Source organism: Etheostoma spectabile, chromosome 17 (assembly GCF_008692095.1).
Source record: "Etheostoma spectabile isolate EspeVRDwgs_2016 chromosome 17, UIUC_Espe_1.0, whole genome shotgun sequence".
Classification (NCBI taxonomy): Eukaryota; Metazoa; Chordata; class Actinopteri; order Perciformes; family Percidae; genus Etheostoma; species Etheostoma spectabile.
In genome coordinates, this window is record NC_045749.1 from 3,725,743 (window position 1) to 3,736,967 (window position 11,225).

General features: G+C 40.1%; 1 protein-coding gene across 4 annotated transcripts in view; it reads left to right on the plus strand.

Moving 5' to 3' along the window:
• The window catches only part of bean1 (brain expressed, associated with NEDD4, 1), a 53,101-nt gene that overhangs the window by 4,594 nt on the left and 37,282 nt on the right, over window positions 1–11,225 (plus strand). For 2 of the 4 annotated variants that reach the window (XM_032541852.1, XM_032541850.1), the window contains exon 2: window positions 2,591–2,698. In XM_032541852.1, coding sequence (XP_032397743.1) covers window positions 2,674–2,698 — 25 coding nt within the window. In that variant the 5' untranslated portion in view covers window positions 2,591–2,673. The remainder of the gene's footprint in view (window positions 1–2,590; window positions 2,699–11,225) is intronic. The other 2 variants (XM_032541851.1, XM_032541853.1) reach the window with 1 other exon arrangement.

The window sequence follows — 11,225 nt, forward strand, 5'->3', positions numbered from 1 at the left end:
TAGAAAATAATGTCCTTTTTTTTTTTTTTTTATAGCATACTTTCCCATTTCATCACATCTGTCCAACAAGTCCTCATGACAAAATTCCCTTTACAGTTAAGCTTTGATTAAGTTTAGGCAACAAAAACTACTTGGTAATGGCCAGGGCACCAGGATAAAAGAAACACAAATAAAAGATTAACTGTTTGTGTAAAAATAATTTAAATTGCATTTGGGCCAGTTCATACTGTTTAGCAATGTCAGGCTTCTTCTGCCTTTGCTCCTTAGAGAGAACTGTAATACACTCATCTGTTTGTCATCATGTGTGTGCAGTCTGATCCGGAAATGTTTTGCATTCAGACTCGTAGCAGTTCCTGTCGTTGCATGTGAAATTTGGATGTCCAGTATTTACCCTGCTCTTCCTGTCCAGTTAGGATTTTTAGCTTTTCATCTTCTAACAAACTCCCTCTAAGGACATTCATATGCAATTTTGAGCAATTGGCGGTAGCAGTGCAAGTCTGTAGAGAGATGATATCATTCCCATTTTAAAACTGCAGTCAAGTCTATAAAAAACTGAATCCTTCAGAACACACCATCTCTTATTCTTCCTTGAAATTCATTAAATTCTGCAGTAAGATGTATTGTTTGCATGTTAGAGTTTTTTTTTTTAATTTTATATGTCTTTGTAGCTGTCATGTGGTGTCCAGTTTGCTTTTTTTCCCACTTCCCCATCATGACATCTATTGCCCAGATGTTTATAAGTGATTTGCTTTGGTAAACCAACCATCAGATAAGAAAAGGTATCAATGAAGCAAAGTTTAAAATCCCCCCCAAAAAAATTCAAGTTGACAATGAAAAAAAATGAATCTGAGAAGGTATTTTTTTTTTCATACCATTAAAGAATAACAAACATAAGGAGTCAAACCCCTAAGAGACCAGAAACAGTGACATTAATGTATTTTCTGCTTATTACCGCTCATTTAGCTTACAATTATTTAGAAGAGTTCATGTTGTGTTTTAATTTCTTATTTGCTCCTCATGTTTACTCCTCATGTTGTGGCTGTTCCTCTGTAGCTTCAGCTCTTCCTGCAACGCACAGTCAGGTTGGAGTTGACACAAATCATTTGAGTTCTGTTTTTTCTCTCCTTCACACACACACACACACACATACACACACACACACACACACACACACACACACACGTTCAAGACTGGGGTGAGAACAACCCACTTTGTGTGTGTGTGTGTGTGTGTGTGTGTGTGTGTGGTGTGTGTGTGTGTGTGTGTGTGTGTGAGGGAGAGAAAAAAGATACTGTAGTTCAGTCTAGCTGCCAAAGTGTGTTGTCTGTATATCTGTTGGAGCAGTGAGCGGGACAGTTATGTAACTACAAAGCAGAATGCATCGTAGGTTCACATGAGTCACACACACTAACACAGACCACAAAACAACACACACACACACACACACCACACACCACACACACACACCCACAACACACACACACACACAACACACAGGAAGTAAGGAATTAGACCTTACACAGCATTCATGATTTAAGATAAGAGGAAGTGCAGCGTTACTTACATCTCCTCGCCATGACTCAACATGTGACAAAGTTTTTCACGACCTAACCCTAGGAATAAGTTTAATTAACCCAATCTTAGAGGCAGCTACCTATGTAGACAATGTCTTAATGTCTTTTTGAAAGACCCACATGTGCATTTGTTCCACAGTGAAGGATCTCTAATGAGACACTTTCAATAGAAAACATGGGAAAAAAAAAACTCCAAAAAAATAAGCCTTAGTGCACATGGTAAAAAATTAAAGAAGCCACAGAAATTTAGCACAGCAGCAGCAGGAGCTGTGTGTGAAGAATGTCAAGAACATGAACAGGAAGTTGTAAAAGATAGCCTTCATCTCTTCGGGGTACGATCAGAAGACAGGACAGCATAGAAGACGTCAGGGAAGACAACTTGATAGTAGAAGGGTAACTGAGACTTGTTAAACTCAGCCAATAAACTGCACAACCACTTTCATGCATCATAGAAACTACAAGTTTAGCTGTGGTAAAACACAACAGGAATAAGCCGATTTTATTTAACATTATATTTTTTTAAATTTAAATTTTTTCACGGTGTGTTCTACCTCCCTGTAGTATTTGCGTATATGTGTGTGTTTCAGGTTTGATTGGAACATTTGAACCCTGTGGCCATGTTCCGGAAAGGCATGACACAAAACACCACACACACACACACACACACACCACACACCACACACCACACACACAAACACCACACACACACACACACACGACCCCCCCCGGGCTTTATAACAGCCAAGCATGGAGGTTGTGACTGCACATCAGTTTCTCCTCCCTTCCTCTCTCCTCTCTCTCTCTCTCTCTCTCTCTCTCTCTCTCTCTATCTCTCTCTCTCTCGGTAAAGCAACACATCTTCTCTCACTCTCTTCATATATTTCTCTTTCATTCTCCAACTACCTGCCTGCTGTTTGTTTTCTTTCCCTGCTCTCTTTAGGCCTGCTCCACACATCGGCTTCTCACTAGTGTGGATCTCACTCTCTTTCTCTCTGTCTTTGTTGTTACACATATAGCAGCACTGTGTGGTAGAGACCAGTTGAAGTGGGCTTCCTGCCTGTTGAGATGTGCCAATAGGAAACACTGTGAACAGGGGTTCATGCTGATGAAATTGATCTGCTCAGGTATGGAACAAGACTTCATTCTTTTTTCATGTTGTTTTGACGGCTAAATTCGTCTCCTGGTATTACATGTAAGTGTTATTTGTTCTGTAGATACTAAGAGGGGAGTACAAAGCGTGATGTTTTACATTGTAATCTACTGTGTGGTGAGAAACAGCTTTATCTGGGAATCGTGTGGAAAACAAAAATACAATACAGCAAAAAAGAATTATATGTATACTTTGCATGTCCGCAATTTAATATTAAAATGTAATATCAGATGAAACCTGATCTTTATAATGAAAGCACAACGTTGGAAATGTATATAAATGTTAAGGGTCATACAGTACAGTGTGAAAAGGGGAGTACTCCATACTCGGATACTCTACATTTAAACAAAATGTACTAATGTTTTTGGGGGTTACATATAAAAAGCAGTTAGACTAGATGTCCTGTAACGATAAACCCACATTGCGAAAACAGAAGTGACGTACACATAGAAATGCGATAAAGGTTGAAGGATTCAACACTTTAAACTCAAACTGTTATAGACTACATTTACATGGATATAAAACTTGTAGTGGATTGTTATTCTCTTGTTTACTCTTTTTGGGTATTGGACAATTCTTGAGCGCCTAATGGTCTGAAAATTTGCAGAAAACACAGAACATGTAATTCAAATGGTTAAATGAAAGATGAACTAATATCAGTAAATATGGGTATCTGGCAGTATCGGAACAAAAAAAATAAGTAAGCAGATTTAAAATCACATACTGCATCAGTCAACCTTTACATTTTAGATAATATAGATTGTGTTCAACATTTGTTAGTCAGCAGTTAAAAGGAAATCTGAAAATATAATGGTCAACGAAAATCAGCGTTGTGTCGTGTGTGCTTCCACAGGATAATTTGATTGGTTGTTGTGGGTATCCTTTGTTTATTTTTAGCTGGATTACAGATTGAGCTTTTAAACTCCCAAGAACAAGGTAGACATATTTATGGAAGCTTTCCATCTCAATAAAAGATGAATCGCTGTCTTACGTACCCACTCCTGACTACACTGGAGGCAGGGGAGACACGGAAGGAGAGAGGAACAGATGGACGGATGGACAGATGCATGACTTTTATGGATGTGTTTTCCTGGCACGGTTGCCCTCCAAGAAAACTCAGTCCTACGGTACTTCCTCTTCCTCGCTACAATGCATCTCCCAGACTTCTTCCGTATCTGACTCTCAGTCTTTTTGACACCCTGTTTATATCTCTTTTTCTCCATCTCCCACTTTTTACGCCTCCATCCTCTCATTCTCTCCTTTCAACTCTTTTCCATTTCTCTTCCCCTCTCTGATCTATTATTCACAACCCTCTCTGACTCTCTCTCCCTCTCCTGACACCTGAAATCCCACTGTCTGCTCCAGGGCATTTAGACCTCCACCAACAGTGCTTCCCTCCTAGGGAAAGAAATAGCATGATGAATGAAAGAACAGAGCAAAGAGGCAGATAAAAAAGCATTGGGATAGGGCGGGGCTCTATAGATATGTCCAGATATTCCTCCATGTGGCTTATTGTATTGGTTGACATTTTGCAAAGTTCTATGTAATCCTTTAAGAAGGCTGGTTCCCTAGTCCAACCATGTAAGACTCAGTTAGGACAACATGTTACACCACAGCGAACATATTTTAACACACCTGAGACGGATCAATGACTTTTGTTGTGTTTTTAAAAATAATCTAAATTTACTCTTTAGGTGTGTCCCTTTGTTGAACATAAGTTAACTTAAGACACTGACAGGAGCAGAGGAAGGGACAGTTTTAAAGTTTGACATCAACAAGATGATTGGCTTGCAGAGGCTGTGCAAAATGTGATTTGTTGAACTTAAAAAGTAGGAAAAATCAGTCAGCTGATTGAGATGGAAGTAGAAGAAGAGCAAGTAGTAGAGTAGAAGAGCAAGATTAAAAAAACGGTATGCATGAATATAGTCTTCGTGTCAGTCAGGTGGGTCATTTTAAAGGGCACAAAAACATTATGTGTGATATTGAGGTATGACGAGTTGTTGAAATGTAAAAAAGCAGGTGGAAGAGTGCAAGAAAGAGATTACCCCTGGGGAGATAACTTAAAATCCCTTACTGTAGGCTAATGGAATCTTACATTAAGTTATTTTCCTTTAAATGTGTTTTTCATAGTAATGTCCAGGGTGAAACCTGAGACAGAGCTTTTCTTTTCTGTCTTTCAGAGAAAGACTTTACAGTGGGTTTTTTTCTAACATTCTGAGCTCCATAACACATTAATACTTCCAATGGCACTCAAACCAAAAATATTGATTATTCTGGTTACCACCAGTAGAATGACATGATTGCAGCCCCACCTGAAGCAAGGCTGTATTAAAAAAAAAAAGCACTCAACTTTTCCCAGAAAAACAAGGGTTATATAAACTGACCCACCTTTGGGTGCTTTTGCAGTGTGTAAGAGAGGCTGACATGAACCACATGGCAGCTGTTTGTGCCCGAGGGTGGCTGCAGCTGTGCCCCAGAGAAGGGTATGCAGTCCCAACTGCCAGCATAAACATCCACATCTGTCTTCATATTTGGAAGACAGGGAAAGTCACTCAGTAAATGTATAAAAAAAACATCTAAAAACCCAGTCATAACCTTGACCAAAGAAAGATGTGTCAGTGTCATAAAAAGTCAAATAAATATGAGTATTTGCGTGCATGCCATGTCATGCATACATTATCTGAAAGGGCCTGTGGGTGTTGGTGTGTGTGAGTCGGTGCTCATAACCCACCCTATCACATGACTGCAAAAGATAAAGGCTAAACACAATCTACATATTAGAGCACTGACATGTGCGTGCATCAGATGAGGGCATATCTGAAATGGATTCTCCTTCTGTTCCCCCTCACTGCACACATCTTCTATCCATCTATCAGAGCTGCGCAACAATGCCTCGCCTTCCCGCCACCGAGCCATCAATCAACACATTCCCATGCTTTATGGAAATTGGAGGAAAAACTTAATTTAACAGCATTTTACATTCTATCCTTTCCACCTTTCTTTCTTTTTCCATCCGTCCATCCATCTGTCCGTGCTCTAGTCCAATCAAGTCACAGAGGAAGGTCATTTATTTAAATCTATTTAAATGGATATGAGGCACGTGTATATGCAGGGAGATTTCACGGCCCAGCAGGTCAGCAAATACCAAGGCTGTTCCACCTCACTAACCCCCCATCAGGGCCCATGGAGAATTAATACACACCACAGGTGGTCAAGTTTGTGTGTGTGTGTGTGTGTGTGTGTGTGTGTGTGTGTGCGCGCCTGTGAAAGAGAGAGCGAAAAAAGCATCCATCCATCCAGCTAGCTAAAAAAAAAACACCTGAAGAATCAGAGTAGAGGGATGATGAAGCATGGGTGACATAAAAAGAGGAAGGGTGAAATATAGATGTAACAAGGAAAGCAGTGGACAGGAGCAAAGGACAGCATTGGAAGTGAAATAGGTGTCAGTGGGGAACTCAACATCATTCTTGAGGGGAAGTAGGGGAAAGGAGAGAAGCAGAGAGGGAAATTGAGGGAGGTGGCTTGGAACGTTTGAAAGAATAAGGAAAGGGGGAGATTGGAGGGAGGGGAGAGGAAGGAGAAATGAAGGGTAGATGTCTTTGCTAATGTCTTTAGTGCCAGTATTGACTAACCCTGGCTCCCTTTGACTTCAGCAGCACACTCGCTGCATCCTCCTCTTCAGTTCATTAACTCTGTCATTTGGAAATGGACGTATTGGCTCGGCTGTTCAATGTCACCATGGATGGATATGTAAGGTATCAACCATAAAAGGATCATACCGCTTTAGCTTATTTACTGCAAAACTGTATGTAATACTTACATACAGTATTACCAAAGCATACCACAGTTACTATATTTTATTGATCGATTGATTGATTAATGTGTTTTCAATCCTTAAAGGTAGCTCTAGCTTTATTTTAAAAATTTGCAGAGAACTGAAATTTCCTTGCAGATATCTTGTTTTTTAAAGTCTTTTTTGTTGTTGTGTAATAGTACAGTTAAAAAGACAGCCTTTGTGGTATATTCAAGTACTGGTGGGAAGCTTATTTTGTTTTGAGGTCTGCTGCCAATAGGAGTTGCAACCTACTATTTTGTAACATGACCAAATGTGGAGGACAGTAAGACAACATGGACATTGTGAAATGGACAATAGAAGTTAGTTTCTTGCATGAATCGGTGTTGTTTAAAGCTGACTCTGTCTCTAACTAAGTAAGTAAAAATGTTGGCACTGGTTGTAAAAAGATTTTTGGGGGCATCAAACACATAATTTGGGTCTTGCATTAAATTTAAACATTAAAAGGGATACTTCACCGATTAGCATTAAGCTTTGCATCAGTAGAAACCCAGTAGTATTTTCAAATGACCGTGTCCCAATGAGACTAGATTTCTTTGTATTGTGGGTCTGGAAAAAAGCCTCTAATGACGCAAAAACGTCAATTAGCGTCATTGAAGGCATTTTTACCCAGAGGCTGTAGCCTACAGCCAGGTGGTCCCGCATGTTGTCAACCTGCCCATAGGGGGTGAGCTGTCACCACCCGATCAGAGCCAATGTTAGTCGAGTGTCAGCCATCTTGATGCTACGCTAACAGACTCTTTTTTCAGCTGCAACATTTTACATAAATATTGCGCATTCAAACTACCGCATGTGTGTAACACCGTGATACGCTGGTAAAGATTGGAGAATATGCAGGAAACTTAATTGCAGACAAACTACTACATGACACACTAGCCAAGCTTCTCCTGCTATGGAGACCTCACCGCAGCACCTCAGCCTGCGGTGTCGCTAGAGGGACATCTAAAGCAGTGTGCATTAAGTGGGTCGAGGGCAGGAGTTCGAGCTAGGTGAAAAGTCAAAGCTGGCCGGTCACCTGTGTCCGCTCATTAGACAACAAACTGGATTACATCTAACTTCAACAAAACTCCCTACATGGTTCAGAGACTCCTGTGTTTTTGTTTTTTTTGGAAACACGGCGGAACAACAGTGTACCGGACTCCGGCAACTAGGCTTGCCAGCCTTCCGAGCAGATGCTGCTCTGTGGAGGTGGGTGAAGTTTATGGGTGCCTATAATGTGTGTGCACTAAAGCCGGTTTCGAATGTCGTTTTTATATAAGGTCGTTTTTATATTTTTTAAATGTGTAACACGGTGAAATATTTTGTGTATACGGTTGAAATGACAAAACACCTGGAGTTGACTTGACTGCCTCACTGTCTATGTCTGTAACAGACAGGCTTGGGAGTGGACTCGCTAGGAGGCGAAGCAAGTGCATTCTGGGAGTTCTTGTCTTTCCGCATGAGTCAAAAACACATTTTCTGGCTTTTCTCATTCTAGAAGGCACATATTTATATATATACACACACACACAAAAATCACATTTCTACTACATAAATGACCCTATTGAAATATATATTCATCTTTCCAGCTGTGAAATATCCCTTTGAACAATATTAAGGTTTCCTTGGATGGTGACTGTTGGCACACTTTCTCCGAGGTAGGTTGATTGACCTATAAAAATGGCTAATTCTCAACATTAAAGGGCCATCCACACCAAGAGCAATAACTATATCCATAAACATAACTATAATGACGTGAGCATCCACACTGCTGAGCGATAACGTTCTGCAAACAGCTACAGTACGTCAAGCTCGCACTGCATGCGCCAGCTGATAATAATACATAATACACAACAGACGTTGCAACGTAAGATTACAGAAATGTCTTTAGTTAAATCCTACTTATTCGTAACTTTAAGTACATTTTATGAACCAGCTCCTGGGGCACCGACACCGCTGCCTTCTCCAGGCGACAGCGTGCACGCAGAGCTCCAGAGAGCTGGGGATCAGAACAGATCTGTGCAGAGCACCGGAAGAAAAACACAGACAGTATGACAATAAGATCCAGAACACAAGATTCACACTCAGGGCTTTCTGTAACATGAGTAATACTTTCAAAGTACTAATGTTTAAAAATGCAAAGAGGTTAAGGACAAGAGCCCCACTGAGTGTTATAATCACGTCACTCCCCTAACCACCTGGGTGAAACAAATCTCTCCGCGGCATCATGTTGTAAATTCAGATGCATTTTGATTGGCTGTCTGTTTTTCTATCGTTCATTAAATCACTATGAAAGTGATCCCAACAATATTGTTCCCACTGTCGTTGTCGTTATAGTTGTGGTGTGGACTCCGCCATCCACCTGAGTTCGAACAATCTTTAAGACTATATAAATTTATAGTTCTCCTCATAGTTGTTGTTTTGGGTGTGGACTGCCCTTTAGGCTGTCCCAAGCTAACTGACCTGACTCGGAACAGGTGTGTCAATCACTGCAGATTAAGGGAATATTTGCAGCTGGTGCACAGGTGACTCCTTCATTTCCATAGAATTATGTCAAGCTAGTTTCAAAATTGTGGATTTTCATACTAAACAGAAGTGATTGCCTGGAGATAAATCAAGACAAAACGTGCATGCTTTCAAAAAGGGTCTGTATGATGTAAGGTACATAGAAACTAAGCTTAAGTGTGCTTACTGTTTGGTATGTTCTTTTGATGGCACATCAATGGATGGAAGTGGAAGAATAAACATAACTTAAATATTTATCAGCTCTAACATCGGATTAAATTGAAAAGAAATGGATGGACAGATTAAGAATAGAGAGGACAGATGGATGCATTTTTACCATCAAAGGAAAGAATGAATTTACAAAGGAGAGACGATAACATGAGCAATCCATAACTGTGTGTGTTTGTGTCACGAGGAAAAAAAACAGGGGTGTGTGCTGTTTTAACATGATTAAATATCGCTTCTTCCTTCCCTATCCACCTCTCTCATCATCTCCACCTTTTTTTCCCCGTTGTTTTCTCCTACACAGCACTTCGGAGAGGGAGGGTGAAAGAGGGAGAGAGAGAAAGAGAGAGAGTGATGAGCAAAAGGCCAAAAGCCACACAGGGAATCACACACAAAAAGACAAAGAAAGAGAGAGTCAGACAACATGAGACGCAAAGGGAGAGAAAGACATCAGAGATGTCTGTCTGAAATAGGGCTTTTGTGATATGACGGTATGGCTATTTTGGCGTTTATACGTTGGACTGTTGCCACTGAGCCACTGGCACTCGCTGGATTGGGTGTAATCCTCCTTCAGCAACCAGGCAGACCAGAACAGATAGAAACACTTTTAGGCAGATTGTCTGCAGAAACAGACACATTTTCAACATATATCCCTCTGAGACCCTGTGTGTGGGGGATCCTGCAGATGTTCAGTTTAGTTTATTTTGAACAAGATAGTAGACACAAAAGTATTTCACTATGAAAAAAGAAAAAGCAAGAATAAGCAAATAACTAAATACTATTTCCAACAATACTAAATAGTATTGTTGGAAAGAGAATAGGAAAAAAAACTAAATGCTTTCTGGGTCCTACCCTTTTTGAAATGTGCATAACCGTTATCAAAGTGTTTTCAGTCTATTGTACCATACAGCCCTATAACAGAAAACATCTTCAGAATCCCAAAATATTTGCCAATGTATCAACTGATCAAGTTACTATTTCATCATTTTTATTGATTAAATAATATATTTTGTATATTTAAAAGAAATAAAACATAGCAAAATGTTTTCCTATCTTTCAGAATTGTTTCTGAAGCCGTTCTAAGATGGATTTTTGCCATGTTGTCTCATGTGAATCTGTTGTGTAGGTTTGCTGAGGTTGAACTTGCCCAGTTGGGCATGTGGCTGCCTGTCAAACTCTCAGTGGACACCTCTGCCTCTACGTCTTTCATCTTTGAAATGTCAAAACAATTTCACAGCTTTTAACTGTCTAGTCAGGCCAGACATGTGATAATGTCGTGAGAGAGATTATTGTGTAACAGGAAAGGAATGAGGTAATTGTCATAAAGGTTGTTTGTCACACGAGAAACATGACAACACAGCGTAGACAGCATGCATACTAATGAATACCGTTGTTTTTTTGATTGTGCTGTCTTCCACAATGCAACGCACAAAGAAAATAGAAAAGCTATACACAAAGCAGGGGACAAAGTGTGTGTTGGTGAAACAGCTCCAAAAACACAAGTACCAAATCTCATGAAAAATATTGAAAAACATTTAAATCACAGTTGGACGGATGTCACACATTGTATAATTTCTTGTTAGCATGAAACAGTAAAACAGTACACTGTGATTATTAGTATGTAGAACATACTGTGTAGGGTTAGTATGTAGTGTGGATTTGAGACACAGCGTAAGTCATTTCACCTTGTCTACTAACTAAAGCCTTTGTATATACGCTGGTGTTTATCCCACCATGCATTTAGGAGCAGGTCTGCCTTTTCAAGTAGCGCAGAAACGGTTGAAAACAGACGCAGTGGATCTCACTTATGAAACGTGCGTATAACCAAAAACAGGTGTCGGACAGGCGTACGCCGATTCCTGCAAAGCAAGGGATTTATCAATTTGAGCATGAGCGTAGGCTGTGAAAAAAATCTCACGTCTGGTCTGCAGATCGGGGG